The sequence below is a fragment of the Metarhizium acridum genome (genome assembly GCF_019434415.1).
Source record: "Metarhizium acridum strain ARSEF 324 chromosome Unknown scaffold_1, whole genome shotgun sequence".
NCBI lineage: Eukaryota > Fungi > Ascomycota > Sordariomycetes > Hypocreales > Clavicipitaceae > Metarhizium > Metarhizium acridum.
This window is the reverse complement of record NW_027094015.1, coordinates 4124981-4150316: the sequence shown is the minus strand read 5'-3', so window position 1 is coordinate 4150316 and position 25336 is coordinate 4124981. Positions and strand designations below refer to the sequence as shown.

Below are 25336 nucleotides of genomic sequence, written 5' to 3'. Positions count from 1 at the left end.
ATCTTTCAACGCCATTCGGCTGCGGGCCTGGACTCGCAGTCCGGTATGGTTCCACATCCTCGCCTCACTGTTACTAATACCTACTCCGTACCGTAGCAGTCGTAGGGTAGATTGACACTTATTATAGCATGAGTCAGCCAAACCTTGCGAAATGACATTTTTAGATGGAGTCTGGTGCCTGACACAACTCGTTTCTACAGTTGTACCTCTAGTTCGCTACCTCGCATTAGCGACAGCCGTCCGGTCAACAGCCTAAAAGCACTTTACAGCCCATCTCTGAACGTGTAAACTGTGTTAGCTTTTAGATTGACCCAACACCTTTTACTTTTTTTGAAAAAAAAAAAAAAAAAAAAAAAAAAAAACTCAACACTACATAAATAATCTAACCACACTCCAAAGCTCTGAGAGGCTGGCTAGCGATTTCCTCAGCCGCCGTTCGCACGATTTTGTTATCATTGTACTGACCGCTTGGATTGCTTGGCCTAGCTGGTCCCCCCTGTTATTGGGCCTTCACGTAGAATATCCCATATTGGAAGACGGTGCAGATCGTGCTATTATCACAGTGGCGTAGACAAGCAGTCGACATATCTGGGAATACCACTGCTAATACCTGCTGTGGTGTGCGCCTCGGGGTCTACGAGTCTCATTCAGCACCCGAGTCTGATGAAACCAGGGTATTTGATTGTGGCAAATCGACGCACATGATGGTTCAATGCTGTTTGACAAATAAGCTTGGATATTTACCTTCCGCTACTATCATGTACTGTAGGTATTGGCACTTCATTCCCGCCTTGAACGTCTGCTAGCTTGACGCCTCTCCTGTTCTCGTACTCGAGCTTTTTGCATCTGCTCCTCAGCCATGGCATTCCTCCAAGTGCAGTCGGGTGCAAACTCGCACGTGCGACACTTGAAAGCTTCTTCTATGTCGACACCGCTTGCTTTTCGTTCTCCCCGCCACCATACCATGTATCGTTTCAGATACTCGTCCAATGCCTGCTTGGAAACGGGAAAGTCGTGAACATCGATCTCTTCACCATTATCACGATGAATGTACTGGACTCGAAGCATCAAGCCCATTGATTTCTGCCCCTCTGGAAATGTGAGCTTTACCTCGGCTTTCACGAGGCGCAGTAATTCTCTGAGTGTTTGATACTTTAGTAGCTGCCCAGCCCCTTGTTGTGAGTCACGGCTCTCCGAGTCCTGGGCCGCATGCGCATAGAAAGTAGATGCCTTGGGTGATGACGTATCTTGAAAGATCTCATCGTGGAGGTCTCCTATCTGAGCAATGAAACCGTCAGAGAAAGTATCATCAGGGTCAACCCCATAACGTCCGAACAACTTGAAAAAATCTAGCCTTCCTGCAGCGATGTCGGAAAGAAATCGGTGATAGAGCAGCAATTGTATTTTTGCAGGTCTCAGCAGCGCCTTCGTCACAGGAGCCCGACTTCCTCTCGTCTTGACATCAATGAGGTACACCTTAGGCTGCGAGAGCGCGCCAGCGGGGTTTCCATTGCGGGCGAAATAGCTATGTAAAGACATTTGATCAGGGGTAGGATCGAATATTTCAGCGAGTTCGTTTTCAAACTCGGGGTTTGGATTGTCGTGTGTTAGCTCGTCAATCACACCATTCACGAAATTGCCCTGGACCATTCCCCAAACCTCCAACTCCCTGGTCATACCGGTTTCACGCAGGGTTCTAAGACCTTGGATGAAGTTCCACATTCTCAATGCGAAGCCATCCTCTTTTGTCAAAACGTCAATCTGGGTTGTGGTGTGCACCTCATCCTCAAGCTTCTCGTGGATTATTGAGCCTGCTTTCATGGCAGGGGTCTTGGTCCGCCGACCGCCGGGGAGCCTGGTGAGAGTATACCAGTATTGCAGTTCGCACCAGGCTCCAGCTGTAAGGTCGGTGACAGTCAATGGTCTCCTGGGAAATGACCGGAATCTTTGGAGAGGAGAACGATCATCCTCAGACGCCTCTGATTCCGTACCCTGTTCATCCAGGGCCTTGGCCCCCCGTTCTCTGTCATCACCAATGCCAGCCAATGCTCGACTTACTAGCCGCTTTGCAGTCAGTCAGTGTCAGTGTACAGAGTCGGGAAGCTTGTAACGCACAATCCGGATAGGTGACGTCCGTGTCGAGCAACTCGCTGCGGCTTGGTATGGTTGACGAAGCCATGGACGTGCCACTGCCCTCAGTGACCATGGAGTTCTCATGGCCAATGATGTCTATGCGACTAGGCAGTAGGTCTATATTAGAACTGTCGTAGCCTCCAGGGCGCGGTGGGAGATGAGCAGGGCCCTTTGCTTTTGCACTTTGGCAGTTTTGTGAAATAAGCTCTAGTAGAAGCAACTCGTCCTCTGGAGAGATGTCGGAGCCATAGTCGCTTTCAGTATCCAAAATGTTTGGGGCAGCCATGTCATCCTTCGGAGAGGTGCATGGCGGCCTTGTGTGAGGAAGATTGGTAAGGCCGCCTTGATGTACTGGGAGACGTGAAGTGGGATGAAGTCGAGTGGGTAGCGTCTCGTCATTTGCCCCGCGATAGAACACGCTATCACGTGTTTACAATTGGATAGTTAGGGAGCCCTTCTATGGCAACTCGACTAGCCGCTAACGCCTGAAGCCAAGTGCTGCCTCGAGGCAGGCACTCTCATTCACTAGGCACCTGTTCTGAGCGAATATCTAAGCTGGTACCACTGCACCGGTTGACCTCTTAGGTTCCTACTAGGTACTGGTCCGGCGCACTCCCATCAAGGCATGGAGCAAATTTCATCGTCTGTAGGACGTGCCTTGTCACGAACTCGGGCATTGTGAATTGCCATAGAGGACATGGACTGAAAAGCGGCCAGCTTGCTGAGCTTGCGTTACCTCAACACTCAACGCACAGACCACCCGGCTGATTGGCCAGCCGGCAATGCCAGCAAGGCACACCAGTGGCCTGCTGAAAATAGCTGACGCATATCAAGACCAGCGGCGCACCTCCATGTCACCTCCAACGGTGGACAGTCGGAGCTTTCTTACTCGTGGACAATGCAAACAAACAGTCTCTCGCCCAGCATTAAAGCATGTTTCTGAGTGTGCAAGCTTCATGCTCAATGTTGGCATGAAGGAAGCGAGACAAGACTTTGCAGGAGGGACCTAGGCTGGGTCAAACCTGGTAGGTACTTGGTAGCTTGAGGTCTGGTGACAGGACCTCCAGGTTCATACGCCGCGCCTCGAAACAAACGTGTTCCAAAGCCCATGTCCATATTGTATTGACGCCAGTATGCTTAAGCACGGAACTAATTTCACGGCGAATGGGAGAGACAAGAAATTTCTTTTTTCTGCTTGCACTCAAGGCTGGACCATTTTCAGGGTACGCTGCGGCTAGTGCTGCAGGTGGGCGTCGCTGAAACCGACAGCCTACTTAAGTAAGTAAGCTATTGAATACGAGTCGAGTCTGCCAATGGCGTGTCCTCGTCGGAAACTGGCATTTCTGCCTTCAATCCTCGTTTCTGTCACGCCCTGCGCCTCTCTGATTTTATGTAGAAGCGGTGGGAGCTGGGCTGAAGCGAATCTAGTACATGTACTTGCAGCTTGCTCGAGTGACGACCGTCTGAGGGTTTTAGAGGGCTGGGTCCTCGACAAGGGCGTCTTTGAAAGGCAGCAGCCGACTACATCTCAAACCGTTTCTTCCAACCAAGAAAAAAGCAAACATGCAAACCAAGTCGATTATCCCGGTTCTTATGCAGCATACATTTATCAGCATGGGCACGTCTCTGAGATCCACGTTGGATATTTCTTTCCGGCATCGCCATCCGGCCGTGGGGATGCCGAGCAGCGCCAAACCACTGGCGCCCTGCCATGAGCCCATCAATGAAGAGAAACAGTGCGACCGAGAAGACACGCATACCGCATCGCCAACAGAAAAACCGTCCAAAGTCTCCTTTCTGTCACTGCCAACGGAGATACATCTGGAAATTTCCAGCCATTTAATTTACCCAGACGCCCTATCCTTGAAGCAGGCCAGCAGATATTTCTACAACATTGTTGACACCAGCATCGAATTGAAGATTGACTGGCTTTTCTCGCGGCGGAAATTGCACTTGGAGTGTCCCAACGATAGGGGATGCGATCTGGAAAGCGACCTACGATTTTGCAGAGGAAGTGTAGCGTATGCTTTCTGTTCAAGATTTGCAACGATTAACACCCGGAGTATTAATGCATGTTACACAGATTACTGATGAAGCGACGTCGCGAACACATTGAGTGTGACTCTCGTCCTGGAATCGGATGTATCATTTCCGGTACACCTACCTGCTCACATCGCGAAAAGACGCAGAATCGATGGAAGTCTAGGCTACAGACCAAATTCACCGTCGAACTTTGGTGGATTCTGCTAGCACTGTTGTCCATTTTCATTGCCAGGGGTTGGGTGCTGGTCTCAGCTAGCCTTTGGGATAGGAGAGATGAAGAACGACAGTAGTCTCCGCCTTGCCCGTACTTTGTGCAAACCTGGCATCAAACGGAAATTCTGGGCCATGAATATTCTGCTTTATGCTCATGAGATGTGGGAAGCTGCGAGCCAGCATAGTGTTTCTAATATTTACAGCTGCAGGTCAGCAGATTATAACTAACCTCTCATTTATTTTGTTATCAGCAATTTCTCCCAGTAGATTTGCAGAGGCACTATTCGTTCGGTTTGCGCTGGAAGCATGCTGTCGAACGCGACGCAGAAGTAGCTTTACATACATATAATTGTCGTATGGAAGTACATCTACTGCCATATCAGAAGCCAAAGAATGTACGCCACACGCGACTACATGTGTTTGACTAATCGTACTTGATAGTGAGCGTTGTCATCGGGCTGCCTATCCGGTGGGTAAAAACGATATTGTGTGAATAATGCATCGTTGGGTCAACTGACCAGCTTCTGACAGCCTTTTTTTTGTGGATTGCAGTCTGTAATATCCTTGACTCTGGTGTTACAATGCAACTAAAACTTGTCAAAACAAGAATCAAGCCAATTGCAACGCAAAAAGTCCGTGCCTCATTGATGGACACCGCATTGCCTGCCTATGGGGTCTTTGGTGCATGGGAGCCAGTAGTACCTATCCACGGCACTCCATCAAGCTCCTTGGTTTTGGTGCAACGTCGCTCCCTAAACTACTGAAGCAGGTTTCAAGGTCCACGTCTTTGGTCAGTTCAGGTATGGACTTTCCGAGACGGCCCGGCATCCAGAAGTTGACGAATCAATGTCCAGCCAAGTTCAAAACCTGGAGGGATTGCTTCTGCACTAAGATATAAACAAGCTCCACCTCGTGGCTCATGATATCGGCGGCCGGAATTGGTCAATGTTTTGGCATTTTCTACCCCGATCGCCTACGGTGTCTCCCCCCCTCGTCGATGTCGTCAGCTCTGACAGCTAGCATCTCAGCAAACCTAAGGACCAATAGAGCAATGGGCTAAGAGTATCCCATCAAGGGCCCCCACGAAACCCGACGACGACGCTTCCGCCGATGGCTTCCGTATTCAAAGCGGATTCCAGGCTGGCGACTTGTGTAGATTATATTTCAGGTCCTCTGTGGCACGAGGAGGCATGCTTCAGCGTCAAATTCGATAATATGGTCCGAAAAAATGCTTTGAAGATGGTGGCCCGGATTCAAGAGCTGGATATCAATACGCCGATGAGGCTGATTTGAGGTACGGATGATTCGTGGCAGGCCACAGGCTGGATAGAGAAGTTACACAAGGCTATTCCCAGCTCAGTGCAGAGCTCGGGATTCGGGATAATTGCGGACATTTGTCGCCGGAAGACCAACTGGAAGAGATGTCGATGATCTTGACCGGACTCTTTGACCAGTCATAAGTGAGTCGCGCGGCATTGTTGGTCGGCGGTACAGGCGGAACGAGGAACTGGATGCGCACGGCTTTGGCTGATGATCATTCAAATTTGTGGAGGGGGCCGGCAGCAAAATATATCACAACATGCTGTCCATGGCAAAAAAGTGTGGATGGGGGTGAAGAAGGGCGCATTGCATCCTCAGGCACATGACCACGAGTGACACTCAGCACTGGTCCGATCTGCTTACTCTCACAAGATTGAACGCAACTTCTCTCTCCCTCCCGGCCGTCCAGAATCCAGAATCCAGAATCCAGCTCCCCAGCATCCAGCCCCCGCGCACTTCCCCCTCGATTTTCTAATAGTATGGCTCGATGTCGAATGTATACATACACAATTGTGCCCACTGCCATCCATGCAAACGCCAATCAGCGCCAACAAACATAGGCCCAGATGCGGGTTGAGTCTGGCGGATGACCCTACATCGTGGGCCCCATAATCAGCACCATCAGCATCAAGTATCGGCCATCTCGACCATCTGGAATCCCGCAGACCTGACACCTGAGACATGAAGGCATGGAGACAGGGGCCCCGCACCTCCCGTACTGTCTGTCAGCCGCTGCTTCGTCGAATGGGTTGTCGTGTTGGACATGGACCTGCAATACCACGAGTACTCCGTACCCCTCCATCAGAAGCAATATCCGACATCGCAATATCATGCACGATGAACCTCTCGGCATTGTTGCAGTCCCCAATTCCCGCAAGGCAGGCTCCCTTTGTGATTTTTCAATCCAATTCCATGGCAGTGTTCCCTGCCCTAGCAAGCCCCTTGTATTAGCCCTCGTTGTCCTGTTCGCCAATTTCCTGCCTTGGATTTTGGAGGGGGAAGAAGAGCTTTTGGGCCCAGCTGTCGAGTTGATATCAGGAAAGCAAGTTCCGTAGAAGACCATACTTTGTACGAGAACCAAAGCTACAAGCTTGCAGTTTTCTTTTTCTTTTCTTCTATTTTATCATTTCGCAAACGAACCTGGGAAGTCACTCAAGAAGACAATGGCAGTATTCCAGCATGAACTGTATAAGCTATCTGCAACGCAGGCAGCCGGGCTGATACTCACAAACCAGCTTTCAGCACAGGATTATGCCAAAGCGCTGCTCGAGAGAGTACGTGACCGAGACCCGCAAGTGAGAGCGTGGGCATATCTAGACGAGAATACCATCCTGAAACAGGCAAGGAAGCTGGACGCGTTAGCTCCAGATGAGAGAGGGCCGTTGCATGGTATCGCAGTTGGTATCAAGGATATTTTTCTCACCCGAGGTACCTGTCTGCTTGCGGCTCTGCATTCCTGGGGTAGAACTTCCATGCTGACTCTAACATGATTCCCTCCAGACATGCCGACCAAGTACTACTCGCGTCTACATGCCCAGGATGGAAACGCCGCTGCCGACTCAGCTTGCGTTAGCGTTCTACGCGCAGCCGGCGCCATCATTTTCGGCAAGACGGCGACAACAGAGTTTGCGTCCATGACAGAAGGCAGTCCATGCGCCAACCCACATAACGGCAGGCATACACCTGGCGGTTCCTCGTCAGGCTCGGCGGCTGCCGTGGCAGATTTCCAGGTGCCGTTGTCAATTGGCACTCAAACGGGGGGGAGCATCGTTCGTCCAGGGTCCTTCAACGGCGTTTATGCTTTCAAAGTATGTATACACGCCCCTCCACCCAAAGATTTCTCTTTCCTCCACTAACACGCGGCAGGCGACTTGGGGTACCGTTTCGACTGAAGGAACCAGCATAGTCTCACCATCTGCCGATACACCAGGGTTCTACGCCCGAAGCGTTGACGATCTTGAGTCTCTAGCACATTTGTTCCGCTTGGACTCACGACTCACTGAACCCCTGCACCCACTCTCCATCATCGGTGCGAGGATTGCATTCATCAAGACTCACATTTGGCCGGAGGCTCTATCTGGTACCCAGACAGCATGGAAGCTAGCCCACAGATTGCTGGCGGAGAGCGGAGCCAAGATTGAGCATGTCGAACTGCCTGAGCGGTTTGGGAATTGCCCCGGGTGGAGAGAAACCGTTGTTGCTGAGGAGGCAAGGGCCGCATTTTTGCCAAGTGCGTCAATCCTGCCGGGACCTGCCGGGCCTTGTGAACCTCAGCCTCTGCCTGTTCTGCCTGTTACGCATACTGACCATGCTGTGCAGAATACCTTGAAGACAAGACCAAATTACACGCCGATATTGTCGCCCTCGTCGAGTCCACCAGTGTACCCAGTCAAAAGAAACTTCTCGAGGCTCATGACGGCATCGCTCGCCTACGCAAAGAATGGGACCAAATTGCCAGCCAGTACGACATAATCATCACACCCAGCGCAATCGACGAGGCGCCAGAGGGTCTTGAGAACACGGGTACCGCGGCATGTCTCCTTCCAGCTGCCCTCTGTATACAGACGCTGAGCTAACATCAACAGATTTTCTGCGAAATGTGGACTATTCTCCACGCACCAGCCATGAACGTTCCTGGCTTTTTTGGCAAGTGCGGCCTCCCCATCGGCCTACAAGTCGTCGGTGCGCGATACGACGACATGCAAGTCTTGCGAGGAGGGAGGCTTGTCGGGCAAGTATTCGGCAGACCGTAGGGGGGCCGTGCACTCAGAGCCGGTGAGATAAATAGGTCCGGGTGCCAAGATTAGAGCCTGTATTTATCAACTTTGAATATACACCGCATACATAACAGCTATACACTCCTATACTGTTCCTTTCTCCCCCACCTTGTTGGTTCAGAGCTCATATGAAACTCAATCTTTTTGACATTCACAATATCCTAATGTTTCAGAAGCGGCTGGTCAACCGTCTTTCTGTCCATCTCCGGACTCTTCATATAGGTTTTGCCTTGGGTACCGGCAACCGGTGCGGATATAACAAGTGTATGACCATCTGTCCCAGACATTAAGGGCAATCGAATCTCAACTTTGACAAAATAATGGGATCCCCACAACATACTAATCACTCGCAGGACTCAAAGGATAGAAATCCAAAACCGAGAAGACATACCACGCACTCATTTGCCCCAGATGCTCATTCCTACTCAGTCCCGCGGCAGTGTTGTTGTACCCTGTCCATGCAATGTCACGTATTTTCTCGGCGGAACTCGGGACATGTCCTATGGCTGAATGTAAATACGGCACATGGTGAGAAGGCTCATTGCTGTGCATATTATGGCCACCTGAAAAGTGCTGGTCCAACTTGGTCTTCATATCAGCTTTGCTGCCCCTGAACAATGACGCCAAAACCGCCGGCGTCGTGCATGACATCAAACGTATATACCCACTTGTCGCATTCTGCCCAGCCCCAATCTCCTCTGGCAAATAAATGTCCCCACTAGAGTTCCGCGCTGCCAGTTTTTCATGAGTTCTTTTGCGGAAGCATTATCCCCTGCGTATGTGGCCAACACAGAAACAGCGAAATCGTTGAGAGAAAAATCAAGAGTGCGGCTGGCTGCTTCGGCCCATCTGTCGTTCGTTGTCAACCCAGCCGTGCTCGAGGTAACTCGTAAGACCAGTCCTAGCTTCATGCGGCGTGTTGGACTCCCTGTCAAAGTACTACACGAGCAAGGTGTCTCGCTCCGGCGGGACGTAGGCGTCTGCGTAGACCGCTTTCCAGGCTTTCTGGATGTCGAATTCCTTGAGCCCGCGGACAGGGGCATTTGCTGTGACGGCGTCCGCGTTGGTAGCAATCATAATGTTTGTTTCAACCATGTTTGCCCAAATCCGTAGGCGGCCGGACTAGTCGAAGATTCGGAGGGGCGAGCACATCATGGAATTCACACGCTCCGGAGCAAACAGAGTGAGGAGGGCATGTTCCAGCTTGTAAGTGTCCCAGATGGACCATGACTAATAATATGAATCGTCTTCTTGTCCCCTATAGAGTTAGTATCCAGTAGCACTTTATACACACACGGAGTGCTCATTTCATTCCGATTTTTGAAACGCAAGCCCGTGCTGCTGGAACTGCGTCCGAATCTATCCTCGGAAACTAGTAGTCCTGGAGGTATCGTCATCTGGCCTTGCTCACCCATCCATCGGGCTGATGGGTTGCCTGGAACCCATGTGCTCGCCTCTCGAGATCCGAGTACGGCACTTGAGGGATGTAATTCTCTCGGGTTTGAGGTGTCCATCTCGTCGTACCGAACGGGGTAGAGACGCTCGAGATCATGAAGCCATTGCTGTCGGGTATGATACCACGTGTGCCGATGAGAGGATTGACGTATTTCAAAACCCCGGCTCCATCGTGATAGGAGGCTGATTTCAGACCGGAGCCGCGGCCGTGGTTGCTTGGATTTGCTGTCGCGACATTTGAGGCGGCCAGATAAGCTGCCGTCGATGCAAGTGCCCAGTACATGATGTTGGAGGATGCGCCTACTGCATTGACTTATGACGGATTGAACAGGTAGTTGATGCACGAAAGCCTTGGATTTTTGAATTGAGATGAAAATTAACGGTGTGTACAACGTTTTTAGTTTGTTTGTCCTACCAACCCCCTGCTAGTTGGTCGGTGGACAATGCCTACTCGAGAACTCGTCATTGTCGCATATTCGCCCTCGGAAGAACGAGCCATTGACTCGCGCCCTAATAGCGACTATTACAGAACGACCAACGAGGAGTAAAAAGACGCCACAGGCGTGTATTGGTTTTTTCTTTCTTTCTTTCTTTTTTTTTTTTTTTAATTTTCAAGCTATCCCAATATTCGCGCCAGCACTGCATCAGGTAAGGCCCAATTGTACAAACACCGTGTGCCTGGTCGTACCCGACAGAGAACCGTGACATACCGAAGGAAACACCATAACAGCCATGTATATACGACCAATGCGTACATACCGTGACATTCTCATCGTTCCTATTTCATGAATCATCTGGAAACATATGCAATAGCATCTACAACCAAAACCCTGGTTACCGAAGCCATCGCCCAGTATGAGTAGGCAAGTATTCAAGTCCATCTCACTCATCATATCGCCCTTCCATTGTGGCACCTGAGCAATCGGTCCTGGAGCAGGGCCACTGTTCCTCCAGAGTCAAGGCCTCTTTCCAGCCCTCAAAGATTCGGCCTCCCAGTCCACGAAGTCCAAATCGAGCCTGTGGACGAATTAAATGGCGAGCTCGCAAAATGCTTCGAAATTATCCGCCGAACATCGAGGCTCGTTTCTCAGGCTCGTGGGAATGAATTGTTTGCCATTGTATTGTCCGGTAATTGCAGCAGCGCAGTGGGCGTCGCGGCAGGTTTAGGTTCTAGTAGCATTTCTAGAGGGGATCTGGGATGTGTATGGTTTGATGCACACGACGACCTCCACACACCAGATACTATCGCCAGTGGCTATGGAGACTCCATGCCAATTGCAATCCTGGCAGGGTTGTGCTACAACCAGCCGTTCCAATCAGTCCCGGGCCATCAGCCGCTCAATTTGAATCACCTGGTACATGTGGATATGCGAGATGTTACCGAGAAGGAGAAGCAGAGGGTCCTTGATGCTGGGTTTGACATCGTTTGGGGAAATACCGAGCGGAAGATAGATTTTGGCAGTGAATTGCGCACAGTGTTGAAGAAATCGCAAACAGACGCAATGGCCCATGTGGATTTAGACTCGCTGGATGCGTCGATAGGCATGGCGAATAAGATGGCGACCTATGGTGGTTTGTTGGAAGCGGACTTGATCAAGTGTCTGGAGGGCGGTTTTGTTGACGTTGGCTTCATCTGATCCGGGCTATGCGGGGGGGGACAAGATTGCGCATGTTGGAACTACCGGTGTAAAGACCCTTTTGAGGGCACTGTTGGGATCCAGATGTAACAGTTCATCGATGCTTATGTCACGACTCACGGGCGAGATGGACTTGAAAATGTGCGTAAGCTGACGACGTTGGTTTGGTACTGGCTGCGGCCAGGCATTGCTTCCTGGGGGCATCAGGGTTAATGGCGCAAGACATAATTGGTCGGGTTAATATTTGCATGCCCGAGTCCAACACGGGCAGGGGGGATATCGTGTGACGAAAAGTGAATTGTACAACATGCTGCAGTGTAATGTTGCAGATGCAAAATGATCAAAAGTGTAACTACTCGGCTCTCTGAGCACCCGAGTCAAAGGGAGACCGCTCCAACACGTGAACTGCTCGAGCAGCCAGTCGGGTTCCATGTTGACGACGGAATCGGCCGAGGCGAATGCCGATCTCAGTGCCAGTGAACCGATTTGTACCTGGACAGGTACGTATACTGCATGTAGATAGAAGGCAGGAAGGATGCAGCACGGAGGGCAACTTCCACCAGACACTGTCACCGTTCAGCTCCTCCATATCCAGCGTCCCATTCATTCTCCAACTATTTACTGGCTCGCTATTGTCGAAATCGATGGCAATAGCCTCTCGCCGGCCACAGGCTCCGTCCCGGCATCCAATGAAACCATATCATGACCGACTTGCGGACTTGAGCGTGCACGTATGGACCTTGAAACTCCCGGGGTGGATGAAACAGCCGACACAAGCATGTTCAGCCAGTATACGCTAGGCGTGCCGTCTGGCGGGTCGCATCGTGGTGTCAAGGTGAGCCACAAAAAGTCGAGGTATGGCTGTAAGAGGTGTCGGACAAGACGGGTCAAGGTATGTTTTGCCATTCGGCTTTTCCCATCAATCAATTAATATGTCAACTGGTCTGGAGTGCTATTCCTTCCTCATGCGGCACGACATGTCTGATATCAAATTACAGACATACCATGCTGCTTGGCTGGCTACCCAGACCTGTCATTCACCACAAGCTGACCGCGTCCTCTCTCCGTTAGTGCAATGAACAGAAACCAGTTTGTGATAACTGCAAGCGACATCGGTCAGAGTGCATTTATGACCGTGTGCCGCCCCTGACCACGCCAGTGATTTCTCCTGCCCCGTTTCGCCCCGAATCTGCAGAGGCTCGCGTTGCTGCCGCCATTGCCCGCAATATCGAGAACTCACATCTCTCTGACCCCCCAGAGTCGCGAGAGCGGCGCATTCTGGAAACGAGGTTAATGTATCAATATGCAACATCAACCGGCACAACCATTGCCATTGATGATAAGTCCAAGGGGCTGTATGTGAACATGGTTCCAAGGCTGGCACTGACCTCGGATGCATTGTTGTATTGCATGTACTCACTTGCCGCTTTGCATTGCAAGGTTGTTGGCGATCTGATGGGGCTCGTCAGTCGCGATGCTCACCGAAAGTATCTGTCCATGGGTTTGCGAGAGCATAATCTAGCCATTGCAAACATAAGTCCCGAGACTGCAGACGCAATATGCTTGACCTCAACTCTCCTTCGAGTCTGTTCCTTCATTTTGCTACAGGACCGGCTACGCCAGCCATATACCCCACCAGTGGAGTGGTTAATGATGAACGCGAGCACCAAGGCCATTGTGGCCACAGCATATGAACTTCCTGGCGGCAAGGAAAAGTCTGTTGCCGCAATGATGGTTGGGATCTCCCCTCTCGTATCCAACGAGCAAATGCGATTTGACCCAATTCAGAGACGGGGCTTAGAACCGTTACTACAAAGGGACGAGATTCGGGATGCCAGCGAGCCTTGGGATCCTGAATCCCAAGATGCATACGAATCTACATTGAGCTACCTGGGCGGGGCGATCGAAACAGCACGAGTTGGAGATAGACATGACGGCCTCCGAAGGCTCATTATATTTCCCATGTTGGTAAAAGGGAGGTTTATAGAGTTGGTTCAAGAGGGGCAACCTCGGGCGACTATTTTTCTGGCGTTTTATTTTGCTCTTTTGGCTTTACACAAGGACAGATGGTGGATTGGAGAAGCAGGGGCTCACGAAGTACGAGCAATGGCGGCCCATTTCACCGACCATTGGCGAGCGTTGCTGAATTGGCCGTTAAGAGTTGTCGAAACAGGCGAAATCCCTCCATTTGGTTGAGACGATTAGTGATATTCCAACTACATACTCCAGAGTCCATACTGACCCCAGGGCTTCCTGCGGGCCGAGCACTTCGTTTTCAGTTTGCACAAAGTTGTGCAAACGTTATCAGCGGGGCAAAGGGTTATCGACGATTTCCAGAACGCCGTTGGCTAAAGGCTGATCATGATAATGATGACCTTGGTTATCCGTCTCGTGCCATGACAGCCTTCTATCCACATGGTACGATGAGATGAGAACCAAAGCTATTTCAAATGGACAATTTGCGAAGAAGAAGAACTTTTGTATCAGGACCAGGTGATACCACAGCCTGTTGGACACGATCAGTCATGAAGGTTATCACTATTGGTCTTGTGACCTGATAACAACAAGGATTACTTTTCATGCATCATCATCACATACATCTCAGAGGCTCTCATCTAGAGAGTCATAAATCCTACACACGTAAGGAGCTTGTGTCCAAAATCATGACGTGTATGTGCATGTTGGAAGGGCGGAGACACTTCCACAGCTCTGAGCCTCAAGAGCTAAGCTGCGATTCTCCCGATTGGTACGATCAAAAGATATGTCGGCGTCGTTCCTGTTGGGCTTTGTTCCACTTGCCAGGGATGGGGTGGGGATCTTGGGATGAAGAATGACCTCGTGATCAGTGGAAGCTCGTCACGAGGCAGCAAGTACTGCAGCCCAAGACGTGGCAGTGAGCTCAGCAAATAAAGAATTGCTGACATCCATGTATAATCTCTGATAATAAGTCACTCATAAAGATTAAATTGGCGAGTTACGTAGTTGGTGATGATGTTATTTCAACTATTAGGTAGGTATATAAGGCTGTTGTCTCTCTTTTGCGAACCGAGTTTGTGCAGCCAAAAACCGCAGTCAAATAAGGCACAGTTGCTATCTCTAATATAAATATCAAAAGTATTTTCGTCCCTTCTCATTTCTCTTTCATCATGACTTTTGACAATGTCTCCCCACCACCCAAATCCGACCTCACCCCAGAGGAAATGTTTGCCAAAGCAGCCTCCATGACGGAACTCGCCGAAGCTGGAATATACGAAATCACCTCCTCAATTGAGCCTGAGGAAGCAACTTTTGAAAACGTCATTATCCCCACTGGCCATGTCGAAAACCAGCTAAGCTACGAAATAGAGCCACTGTCTATTCTCCAATCCGTATCTCCCTCGGCAGAGATCAGAGAGGCCGCCTCGAAAGCAGTCAAGACGGCGCAAGAAGCATGGGAGTCCATCTACGACAACGGAGAGTTAGAGTTGTTCCTCTTGATCGATGCTGTCAAACACCAGCGCCCCGCGGACCTGGACGAGGAATCAGGTCGGTTCCTGGCAGACCTACATGGCGAGTGTGTCGAGAAGGGTCTCAACTTGCCAGGGGCCGAGATGGAACGCTACTCGGAAATCAGGCACCGCAAATACGAACTGCACTCTGCGTTTGTGGCGAATCTAGCTACCGACCCGGGCGTCGTTTTGAAATCCGACGCTGAACTGGAGGGCCTGTCGAAGAGTAAGCTTGAGAGTTTTCAGACGGACGAGCAGGGCAGACGGAGGATTCCTCTTCACAGGACGAATTCTGATGATATCATGTGGCAGTGCACCAATGAACAAACTCGGAGGGATGTCTGGGCCGCCAAGGAGTCTATCCCGATAACGCAATTTACTTCCGGGAAGCGGTTCTCCTGCGGGACGAAGCAGCCCGTTTGCTGGGGTCTTCTTGGTACAACCACCAGCTTGTGCGTCGTCGAATGATGAAGTCGCCCGAGGCAGTTATGAATCTCCTGGGGGCCATGGAGACGAAGCTGAAACCTTGGGTGAAGATGGATGCTTTGAGGGAGTTGCGTGGCGACGGTGAGCCGATTCACTTCTGGGACCTTTCCTATCACGATTCGCAGACGTTGAAAGGGAGGAATGTGAATAGTGAGCTTGTGGCGGAGTATTTTCCCGCAGACTTTGTATTGGGCAGGATGTTGGGCATGTTTGAAAAGCTGTTCCAGTTGCAGATTGTCGAGGTTGCAGACAGGAAGGATGACGAGGTGTGGCATCCGGATGTCAAGGTCTACAAAGTGAGCGAGTTGGGAGGTGTGTTTGTGGGATATTTGTGCATGGATCTGTATCCGAGAGAAGGCAAGTATAATAGCTCTGCTGACTTCAACATCCGGCCGGTACGTGTTAATCTTGCAGCTGTTGGCAGCGAGCCGCTCTATTATTCTAAAGCATATTGCAGAGTTATATCGACCGAGAGGGAAAATACATGCCGAGTGCCACGGCGCTGATCTGCAATTTGACGCCTCCGACGAAAGGTACTCCTGCGTTGCTACACCATTTCGACCTCATAACTATATTTCATAAACTGGGACACGGTACGTGGTGCGTGTTTTCTCTGTCAGTATGAACGGAAGCGAGGTCTGAAAACCAACGCAAAAAGCAGGAATGCACGATTTGATGGGCCGCACCAGATACGCCAAGTACCACGGGTGGCGTGGCAGAAGAGACTTTTGCGAAGCGCCGAGCCAACTTCTAGAATTCTTCTGCTGGCTCCCCAAGACCCTGAAGCTTATGAGCTGTATTATTCGTATCTGTCGGAGGAATACAAACAGCAGTGGAAACGGATGAATCCCGCTGCGACCAAGCAGCCGGAGAAGCAGATCCCGGAAGACATGTTGTCAGCGTTGATTGCGGCCAAGAATGTCAACAGTGCGATATGGACCGCGAGACAGGTAGGCCTGAGTATTTTTGATATGAAGGTTCATAATCCATCTTCTCATGAGGAACTGGAGGGCCTGGACATTGCCGAGGAATACTACACCTCCATCACAGAGGCAACCGGGCTGCAGGGACCAGAGGATGCAGCAACGTTGGGGAACGGGCATTCTACCACAGCTCATTTCATGTGGGGGCAGGAAGCCAACTACTATTCCTACATTTCGTATGTCACTTCATGTTGTATTACACGTGCGCCGTGTTCTTTGTATGGTTTCACCATGGATACAGCTGACCTTTACAGGACCCGTATTCTCGCAGCAGATATGTGGCATACATGCTTCCGCGATGACCCAGTGAATCCAGAGACAGGGCTCCGATATCGAAAAATGGTCCTGGATAAAGGCGGCAGTGTGGATGAAGCAAACATGGTGGCTGCGTTTTTGGGTCGTGAGCCTAATTCGGATGCGTACTTGGAGGAAATTGGTGTTGAGGATGTGGCAAAGTGATGAAGGGAGAGACAATCGGCGCCACTGCGCCAGCACTCGGTTCATCTTTTTTTGGTCAAGACCAAACACACCAGACTCTCTCAGCTAGGCATGAATCGACCGACGTTGTAACGGCGCTCAAGCTACACTCTTGTAGAAAGCTCGAGCTGGCGGGACTGTAGCCAGCAAAGTTTCACTCCCTAAGATGCAGGCCGTGACACAGAGCAAAATGTCACGGTTGTTAGTGAAAGTTGATGAAGTTGGCAACGCCACCACCCATGCTCGAGTCCAGAAATATCTACCAATGACGGGACCCGAGGCCCAGTTCTCCGTGAAACGGGCCGTGACAGAGCTTGTCTCGCGCGCCAAGATGCGTGCGCGTTGGTCAACTCGCAGTCCCCGATGGTGGCGCAGTTGCTGCTGCGCGACAAACTTATGCGCCATGTTTCCGTAAAAGGCTCTGTTGAAGCAAGCGCGGCAGCAATCAGACGTCCGTTGCGTTGGTGAGGCAAACGCTCGGTTGGCATTGAGACATGTCGCGAATGGCGAGTTTTGCAAAGTCTCGATGAGGGTTGCGCCTCCTTGAGTGGTTTTTATCAGCCGACATGTTCTCTCCTTCGTAAGATTCATCGACGAAGTTCATAAAACCATTCCCGGCGTCATTTCGCTTCATGGCGTTGCCGTGGCAAGAAGCGGGTATCAAGACGACAAAGTCCGTTGGCGTCGATTGGACCCCAGCGCAAGAGCCTGTCGAGAGCATGTCGGGAGCTCGTTAATGGTTCAATTCGAGACGCTCAAGCAGGGGTCTTTTAGAGGAGAAGGGGGGGCCATTGCTCTTTTGCCAAGCGGCTCGCATTGCATTGCTTGAGTGCCCAACAGAGATGTTGTTCAACCAACGGCATTAAATTAAGACTGTGGCCGTTGTGACGCCACATCGAACCTGAGGGGCGCCATAGTTGCTTGCTGCGTACTCGGTCGGTCGAACACATAACTGACGGGACGAGCGACACCTTCGGGTGAGTGGAAATGGCGTGAGAGCATGTCAAGTATGTAACTCGTCGTCAAGACCTGTGTAGAAGCTCATCTTCCACAAGGAGTCCTTGGGCGTTTGGTTTCGCTTTCCGATGCCTGGCAGCCCATGTGGCGTGGCTCCGCCCGGCCATGCCTGGTGGCTGATGTCTGATGTCCGATGTCTGATGTCTGCTGGGTATCACAGCTCATCAGCCTAGTCTCCTCAATGGCACCAAGGTTCGCAGCAGCAGATCGAGGCCCACAGACGCCGCCATGGGCGGAGCAAACAAGTTGCACCAGCGGCTAGTGAGGCGCTGCTGCTTGGCGCTAGCAACTTAGGACGGAGACGTTCGACGTTGCCAGCTCCGTGCTGGATCCAGAACCTCCACCATCCATGCGGAGTGGTAATCTTATAATAAACAAGCTTCAAGGCTCCAGTAATCCGGCACCCTGACAAGCTGTTCTCTCGTCAACTGCATGTAGGTAGTGCTCAAGTGGGCTTTGAATGGAAAGAAAGCCATTACATACATTAAGTAGCTTGGTCGTCTTCAAAACGTACGGACCTCGACAGACCGACTTCCTGCCCCCACATCCTGGCACACGATCCTTCTGGTCCTCACCAGACTTGGCCCCATTCACTCCATTCAAATCTCCTTGGACGCGAGGCTGGCGCATCCCCTTGACTCCTTGAGCTCCTCTTGAACCGCCGCGTGCCCGTCAATTGCACCTCGTCCCCGTATCTCGAGACCAGGCATATGTACGAGTTGATCGCTGCCGACTGTGAACCGCCACCCCTCGACTTCTCTCCGTCCAACCTTTGACTCGGCCCGGTGTCGTCACTAACCTGTCCAGTCCACCGCTCCTAAAGTCAACAAGACATCGTTCGAGGACTCCTTTCGGTCCACGGGCTCTCGTTTCTAACGAGTGTTGTCCTTGCCGCTTCTCCCCAGATGCGGCAAGGCTTCCCGAGACAAGACTGAGCAATGGACCCCGAGCTCGTTGCCAGAGCCCTCGCATCCGGATCAGACCGGCCACCATATTACAAGATCATAGGTATCGCACTGGCTATCGGTTCTGGCCTGTTCATCGGAACCTCCTTTGTGCTGAAAAAGGTCGGACTTCTCAGAGCCAACGAGAAGTATAATGAAGTCGCTGGCGAGGGCTATGGATATTTGAAGAACGCTTTTTGGTGGAGCGGCATGACGCTCATGATTGTCGGCGAAATCTGCAACTTCGTCGCATATGCATTCACCGATGCTATTCTCGTCACGCCTCTGGGGGCCTTGTCTGTTGTCATTACCACGATTCTCTCTGCCATATTTCTCAAGGAACGCCTGAGTCTGGTCGGCAAGGTTGCATGCTTTCTATGTATAGTCGGCTCCGTCGTCATTGTCCTGAACGGCCCTCAGGAATCCTCAGTAGCCGACATTCAGGAGATGAAGACGTTCTTCATCTCTCCAGGCTTCCTGTCCTATGCAGGCGTTATTCTGGTAGGCTCCGTCATTACTGCATTTTATGCTGGTCCCAGATGGGGCAAGAAGAACATGCTGGTCTACATTTCCATCTGCAGTTGGATTGGCGGTTTGAGTGTCGTGTCTACTCAAGGCCTGGGCGCAGCCATTATAGCCTGGATTGGTGGAAAACCGCAGTACAAGGAATGGTTCCTATGGGTCCTATTTGTCTTTGTCATTGGCACGCTGGTGACTGAGATCATCTTCTTAAACGTGAGTCCTGAGCCGCCGTGTTGTGCCACGTCTTGACTTCAGCTGTTAACCAGGTTTGACCGTTCAACAGAAAGCTCTCAACCTCTTCAACGCAGCTCTCGTCACACCTACATATTACGTCTACTTCACCAGCACCACAATCATCACTTCTTCGGTCTTGTTCCGAGGCTTCAAGGGCACCCCACAGGCAATCGCCACCGTTGTCATGGGATTTCTCACCATCTGCTCGGGCGTGGTCCTGTTGCAGTTATCCAAGTCAGCCAAGGATGTTCCCGACGCTGCCGTTTTCAAGGGCGACCTGGATCAAATTCACACCATTGCTGAACAAGAGCAGCCAGAGACAGAGCCCAAGGCTGATGCCATCCGTGGTGCGGCCGCTATTGTACGTAGGATATCAAACACTCGTCTAAGGATGGAAGCCGAGGAGTTGAAGAGGCTCCATGAAGAGAAGATGGCAGAGACCATGGCCCCTATTAGCGAGGACGGCCAGTCGGAATATGAGTGGGACGGCTTAAGAAGAAGGAAAACACTGGCGGCGAGCACACGAGCACGCGCTGCAACATCACCTCAACCTGGTACACCGGCCCTCCGTCCGTTGGGCAGTCCCACAAGTCCTCACCCTCCGCTAGGCATGTCGCACTTCCCAACGGACGAGGAGCTTGAGCGAGCGGAGCAAGGCACCATTTTCTCTAGTATAGCTGGCACCATTCGAGGCAGGCCTCGGACCAGCACCACACTACCGTCCTACGAGGACGAGTATCCCGATAAAGGCAGAAGTCCCCTTCATCCCATTCCACTGACGCATATACAAGTGCCGACACAGAAGCCTGATGATGAAGCGGGTGCGTATTATGGGAACACCCGCGAGCATGTCTTCCGCCATCAGGATACCGCGTATCACGGCGTAGCGGACGGTCATGTTCAGGACATTCCGCCCACGCCACCGCCGCACTCTGCACGACGCCAGTTTTCATTCAATCGAGTTTTCAGGCGGAATACAGGGCCTACGGAAGAGGAAAGAGTAGGTCTAGTCAAAGAGAGGGGAACTGAAGGTCAGCCTTCGTTTATCTAGGATGCTTGTATTATTAGACGGAACGGCATAGAGGGATACCCTATCACGAGTGCATGAGTACCAGGCATGAATAAATGATACATTGCACATTGCGCATTGCACATTGCAACTTGAAAACGGCCGCGAGAAGAACCATTTCAGCTGTGGAAATTTTTATTGAAAGGCAGCCCATATCTTACCCAATATTAATATGGCGGCCACGGCACACGCTCACTCCATACTGTGGGGTGCCATCTCATACCACAAGATATTGACAGATACGAGATACCCTACCGATGAATAAACAAGTCTTGTTATAGTCTGTATTCGCTACATAACGCTCCTTTCATTCTATGGCTTGCTCTGGTGTGTCTTTCATGTCATCATAAACCGCCGCCAACGCAATCTGGGATGTAGAATATACGATCCAAGCTAAAATAAATACAAAAGAAGAGTAAGGACGGCCGGCAACGGGCCCTGTATTTTCAATTTGTGCTCATATCTCCCAGACCATCACCAGTCCACGGCCCAACCGTTGTCCTCGATGAAGTCTTCGCACGCTTGGCGCAGGGCAAGGTTTGGTCTGAGTTCAGACGGGACAAGGGGCTCTCGTGTCAAAGGATCGGTGGGCTGCCGCCGGAGATGTTCCATGATGGCTGAGCGTTCATACGACTTGCCCGTTTTTGTCTATTTTTTCCACGGTCAGTTTTTTTTCCTTTCAGAAAGACGATGTAATAGCTGGGAGGACATGTGAAGGGCAGATATGCCCTCGGGCAGTGGGATATGGGGAAAGGGGACAAAACTCACAACAACAGGATCGACCATGATGCCAAAGCTGATATCGTCGATAACCCACTCGGGCACCTCTCTCCGCCTGTCGGCCTGCGCCCTCGCGCGCTCAAAAACATCCCTCATCTGCTGCATCCTCTGCTCGTTCTCCTCCCGGATCAGGCCCTTGTCATACTCGGTCAAGGCGGGGTCGGCAAGCATCTCGTCGGCGTCCTTGGCCAACAGGTCCAGGACGGTGCTCTCCAGTGCCTGTGCTTCTTTGGCTCGCAGCTTCTCGCGGTGCTCCCACCGCTCCTTTTTGCACCGCAGCACGGTGGCGGTGATTTGCGAGAGGGACTTGTCGTTGGTCTTGGCGCATATCTCGTGCGCGCGGAGGGCGTGCGTGAGCGCCGACTCGTAGTCCCTGCTGTGGAGGAAGGCCTGCGAGAGGTAGTAGTGCGCCTTCATGGAGTCGGGCGTGATGGAGAGGCACGTCTGGCAGTCAGAAATGACGGACTCCCAGAGGGACAGTTTGAGGCGCGACATGGCACGGTTGGTGTAGAGGGTGGGGTTTTTGGGTTCCGCTATGATACTGGAGTTGCGTTAGCCGAAAGGCCGATGTGCGGGTTTTGGTGTTGCTGCTGGTGTTGGCGAAGGGTGATATCACGTACGCTTTTGAGTATAGGCCCTCTGCGGCCAGGTAGTCTCCGCTCTGGAACTGGCGGTTGCCTAGTTCCTTGAGCTCTAGCGACTTTGACATTATTGTTTTCTGACGATGTCTGCCCAGTGGTGAGAGAGTTTTTGGTCGTGGATGCTGTTGATGAGCCCCCTTGGGCACGTCGGTGCGGCCACCGAAGCGCGAATTACAACTATCTTGCGCTGCAATTACTCTATTTTTTTAACCGGGGGGGACCTCGATTTAAGCTATCACATTAAAGCTGTAGAGATGATATCGGCAGCTTGAAAATAAACAAAAGTTAAAAGAAAAAAGAGGGAAACGGCCAGCGGCACCCAAAAGGGGGAGAAAACAAACGCCAAAGGCAGTTGGATCTTGGGATGGGCTGAAATCGGAGGATTAAGGCTTCTTTGCGCAGGTCGCACAAGGGCTGAGGTGGCGTAATGTATGTACGGCCAGCAGGTCTGGTCTGGACGGGTAAATATCTCGCGATTGATTGTTTGCCACCCAAGAACGGGAGTGTGGAGATTGTGCCTTCCAAACTTGAGTTGAGTGTCAAGGACGGGGGGATTTGTAAGGCCGTTGACGGGTTTCCTGGAATATTCGAGAATGGAGACGGCGAGCTCGACCAGCGGGGGCGAAGACGTTGAACCGGGCACGGGGACATGGGCAGGTCGGGGAAGTCGGGCACCGGTCACCGGTCACCGGGCCTATACAGCGGTGTATAGGCAACTACTCCGTACCTAGTTAGTACCTGGGAGGTAGTTGCCCCGCTGGGTTAGGGGTCCGTTGGGCTGACAATCAGTCGTCGGCCTCGGTAGACATCAATTGATTGATCTTTCCCCCTTTTCGCCATCACCTGTCCGTCATCTGTAACCCTCTGCCATATCCCAAAAAGAGCAACATAACGAACATGGCACTAGCACCAAGAATATCGCGTCAAGTTAGACGCCAACCTATGGCTCATATCATTCTTGGAGTGATGAGCACACAATTGGAGGAAAGCGACTGATCATATTTGTTCGAAAATGACAGCTTTCAATTGATCAAGAGGACAGATTCAAGGTGAACTAGATTGGCCGAAGCAGCCGTTAACGAGCTATTATCTTCATGTGATTTTCACCCTTTATCATAACCATCCCTTAGTCGCGAAAATACATACTATCGCAGTCTTAATAGATGATACTCTGGCAAATAGGCTGCTTTCGTGAATGGAAAAAAAAAAAAAGAAAAAAATACAGCAATGTAAGCCTGAGAAATGCAAATCAAAGTGTTTTTTTTTTATCATGAAAGTATAAAATACCAAAAAGAACTACTCCGTAGAGACTCGTCACCAACCTAAACATTGACCGTGGAAAAATTTTAAATCTTCCTCGAACCCCAGCAACAAAACGCCCATACGTTGTGACCCAAGTTCCCCAACACCAAATGCCAAGGATGCAGTTCCTGGTCGGTATTCCCAGCTCTTATGTCTTCCTCGCCTCCATCCATTCCACCATCTTATCAATCGCCTCCTTGCCGTCGTGATCAGGCAACACCAGCGGCCACACGTGCATCATGCCCGGGCCCTCCACCAGCGTCACATCCCGCCCAGCAGCAGCCGCCTTTTCCACAAACCGCTTCGTATCCGGCATGAGAAGATCCTCGCCCGCGGCAAGCAACATCATGGGTGGCATCTTGCTCAAATCCCCAAACAGCGGACTCACCCGCGGATCGTCAGTCGGCCACTCGCCCCTCGTCAGCTCGCTCGCCTCGATGCAGCCCACGACGTCCAGCCACGGATCCCTCTTGGACAACTCGTGCGCCTCGGTGTTGGTAAAGGTAGCATCCACCACGGGCGTAATGGCGACCAGGCCCGCGGCAGGCCGTGAACCGGCCCTGATGGCCTCCTGCGCGAGCACCAGCGCCATACAGCCGCCCGCGGAATCGCCCACGACAAAGAACGGCGAGTCGTCCCTCGCAGCCGCCATCTCGTCGTGTATGGGCTGCAGCATGGCATACATGTCCTTGAGCTTCTTCTCCGGCCCGAGCGGGTAGATGGGCACCGTGACGCTGGCCTGCAGTCGCTCTGCCAGCAGCGCGATCAAGGTCCAGTGCGGCCCGACAATCTCGAACATGAACGAGCCACCGTGGAGATAGAGGATGCGGGCCGCGTTGGGCGTTTCTGACTTGGGCGCCAGCTCCAGGACCGGGCAGCCATCTACCTGGCGCTCCTCGACCATGAACTTGGTGCGCAAGTGCTGCGGCGGCCGGTAGTCGGGAGGGTTCTTGCGGGCTTTGGCGATGCGCTTGTGGAGGGCTTCGGCGGATGTGAAGTTCCCCTTGCACCAGAGCCAGAGATACCATGAGACGAGATGTGCTCTCCAGGTTGGCATTTTGTGTGTCCTTGTCCGGAGATGATGCTGCTTGGGGATTTCAGGCGATGTTGTGGCGAGAGACTACTCCTCCGTGGAGTGGGAGCCTTTCGTCGGATGTTTTGAATGTTTGTCTGGGGTCTGGAGCCGGGGTCCTGAGCTCCAGTCCCGGACTCCTGGGGTTGGCTAAGGGCACCGCTTCCGATTTAAAGTTGTGTGTTGACGTGGACCGATTGATACTGTCTAGGACCAGGATCTTGGACATGAAGTGCCCGGAGACCAGATTGGGTCTCCAGTGGAATGCGGCGCCTCTCCATTTGCGGCCCATGGCGAACTCGCAACTTGGTCGATGCTGGTGTTTCAGACATTGTCTGGTGCAAGTCTCGTACGGCGTGTAATGTGTGACGCCAAATCTCGGCCAAAATATGCGGCATGGTGTGTTGCGCATCCTGTCTAAGCATATCCGTCTCTCTCAAGTTCTGAGGGCTAACTGCTTGCCTAGGCTTCCGTGAACTATATATTATTTCATCCACCCTCTCAGGCCTCAGAGACCGCCGACCGGTGTCTGTTGCTAAGGGCGTCACTCGGCATCATACTCATCACCCCATTCTGATGAACCAACAAGTATTCGACCTTGGTCGGAGACCGTAGTACCGTGCACCACATTATGATACCACAAAGTATCATGGCGCAGACATGAAGAGTGCATTTCATTTCTCTAGAGAATAGTATATCCTGCGCCCCGGAGTATTAACTAACACAAGCGCTCATTCGGACCG

General features: G+C 51.7%; 11 protein-coding genes across 13 annotated transcripts; 6 read left to right on the top strand and 5 right to left on the bottom strand.

Moving 5' to 3' along the window:
- Positions 1 to 136: 136 nt before the first annotated feature.
- Positions 137 to 2488, bottom strand: J3458_001276 (uncharacterized protein). Of its 3 annotated transcripts, XM_007812128.2 has the most exons (3): positions 2116 to 2488; positions 702 to 2057; positions 137 to 634 (listed from the first exon to the last, which is right to left on the bottom strand). In XM_007812128.2, the coding sequence occupies exons 1-2, from the start codon at positions 2417 to 2419 to the stop codon at positions 781 to 783; spliced, it is 1581 nt and encodes a 526-aa protein (XP_007810319.2). In that variant the 5' UTR covers positions 2420 to 2488; the 3' UTR covers positions 137 to 634; positions 702 to 780. The 3 variants fall into 3 exon arrangements, with proteins under 3 accessions (XP_007810319.2, XP_065978515.1, XP_065978516.1); XM_066116630.1 differs by having other exon boundaries at positions 137 to 2064; XM_066116631.1 differs by having other exon boundaries at positions 137 to 2488.
- A 3435-nt stretch (positions 2489 to 5923) lies between these two features.
- On the bottom strand, positions 5924 to 6235 carry J3458_001275 (uncharacterized protein; the record flags this gene model as incomplete). The annotated part of the gene is made up of 1 exon (XM_066116629.1): positions 5924 to 6235. The coding sequence occupies one exon, from the start codon at positions 6233 to 6235 to the stop codon at positions 5924 to 5926; it is 312 nt and encodes a 103-aa protein (XP_065978514.1).
- A 637-nt stretch (positions 6236 to 6872) lies between these two features.
- Positions 6873 to 8462, top strand: J3458_001274 (uncharacterized protein; the record flags this gene model as incomplete). The annotated part of the gene is made up of 5 exons (XM_007812129.2): positions 6873 to 7137; positions 7210 to 7517; positions 7576 to 7939; positions 8029 to 8240; positions 8295 to 8462. 5 exons carry the CDS (start codon positions 6873 to 6875, stop codon positions 8460 to 8462), a joined length of 1317 nt encoding a protein of 438 aa, XP_007810320.2.
- Positions 8463 to 9425: 963 nt separating this feature from the next.
- J3458_001273 (uncharacterized protein) lies at positions 9426 to 10224 on the bottom strand (the record flags this gene model as incomplete). The annotated part of the gene is made up of 2 exons (XM_007812130.2): positions 9426 to 9608; positions 9898 to 10224. The coding sequence occupies 2 exons, from the start codon at positions 10222 to 10224 to the stop codon at positions 9426 to 9428; spliced, it is 510 nt and encodes a 169-aa protein (XP_007810321.2).
- Positions 10225 to 11209: 985 nt separating this feature from the next.
- Positions 11210 to 11578, top strand: J3458_001272 (uncharacterized protein; the record flags this gene model as incomplete). Its single annotated transcript, XM_066116628.1, has 1 exon — positions 11210 to 11578. One exon carries the CDS (start codon positions 11210 to 11212, stop codon positions 11576 to 11578), a length of 369 nt encoding a protein of 122 aa, XP_065978513.1.
- Positions 11579 to 12311: 733 nt separating this feature from the next.
- J3458_001271 (uncharacterized protein) lies at positions 12312 to 13774 on the top strand (the record flags this gene model as incomplete). The annotated part of the gene is made up of 2 exons (XM_066116627.1): positions 12312 to 12470; positions 12650 to 13774. The coding sequence occupies 2 exons, from the start codon at positions 12312 to 12314 to the stop codon at positions 13772 to 13774; spliced, it is 1284 nt and encodes a 427-aa protein (XP_065978512.1).
- Positions 13775 to 14724: 950 nt separating this feature from the next.
- J3458_001270 (uncharacterized protein) lies at positions 14725 to 15389 on the top strand (the record flags this gene model as incomplete). Its single annotated transcript, XM_066116626.1, has 2 exons — positions 14725 to 15292; positions 15379 to 15389. 2 exons carry the CDS (start codon positions 14725 to 14727, stop codon positions 15387 to 15389), a joined length of 579 nt encoding a protein of 192 aa, XP_065978511.1.
- A 144-nt stretch (positions 15390 to 15533) lies between these two features.
- J3458_001269 (uncharacterized protein) lies at positions 15534 to 16994 on the top strand (the record flags this gene model as incomplete). Its single annotated transcript, XM_066116625.1, has 4 exons — positions 15534 to 15947; positions 16010 to 16152; positions 16214 to 16711; positions 16790 to 16994. 4 exons carry the CDS (start codon positions 15534 to 15536, stop codon positions 16992 to 16994), a joined length of 1260 nt encoding a protein of 419 aa, XP_065978510.1.
- A 1973-nt stretch (positions 16995 to 18967) lies between these two features.
- Positions 18968 to 20780, top strand: J3458_001268 (uncharacterized protein; the record flags this gene model as incomplete). Its single annotated transcript, XM_007812132.2, has 2 exons — positions 18968 to 19708; positions 19779 to 20780. 2 exons carry the CDS (start codon positions 18968 to 18970, stop codon positions 20778 to 20780), a joined length of 1743 nt encoding a protein of 580 aa, XP_007810323.2.
- Positions 20781 to 21272: 492 nt separating this feature from the next.
- J3458_001267 (uncharacterized protein) lies at positions 21273 to 22287 on the bottom strand (the record flags this gene model as incomplete). Its single annotated transcript, XM_007812133.2, has 3 exons — positions 21273 to 21446; positions 21567 to 22119; positions 22199 to 22287. The coding sequence occupies 3 exons, from the start codon at positions 22285 to 22287 to the stop codon at positions 21273 to 21275; spliced, it is 816 nt and encodes a 271-aa protein (XP_007810324.2).
- A 1382-nt stretch (positions 22288 to 23669) lies between these two features.
- J3458_001266 (uncharacterized protein) lies at positions 23670 to 24578 on the bottom strand (the record flags this gene model as incomplete). Its single annotated transcript, XM_007812134.2, has 1 exon — positions 23670 to 24578. One exon carries the CDS (start codon positions 24576 to 24578, stop codon positions 23670 to 23672), a length of 909 nt encoding a protein of 302 aa, XP_007810325.2.
- Positions 24579 to 25336: the final 758 nt, after the last annotated feature.

What these genes read in the sequence shown, in the direction of transcription:
- J3458_001276 (XM_007812128.2), bottom strand. Translation starts at nt 2,419, where the DNA reads ATGGCTGCCCCAAACATTTTGGATACTGAAAGCGACTATGGCTCCGAC. An exon ending in GGACGTCACCTATCCGGATT is followed by an intron (nt 2,058 to 2,115) that starts GTGCGTTACAAG and finishes CAAAGCGGCTAG; the next exon opens with TAAGTCGAGCATTGGCTGGC.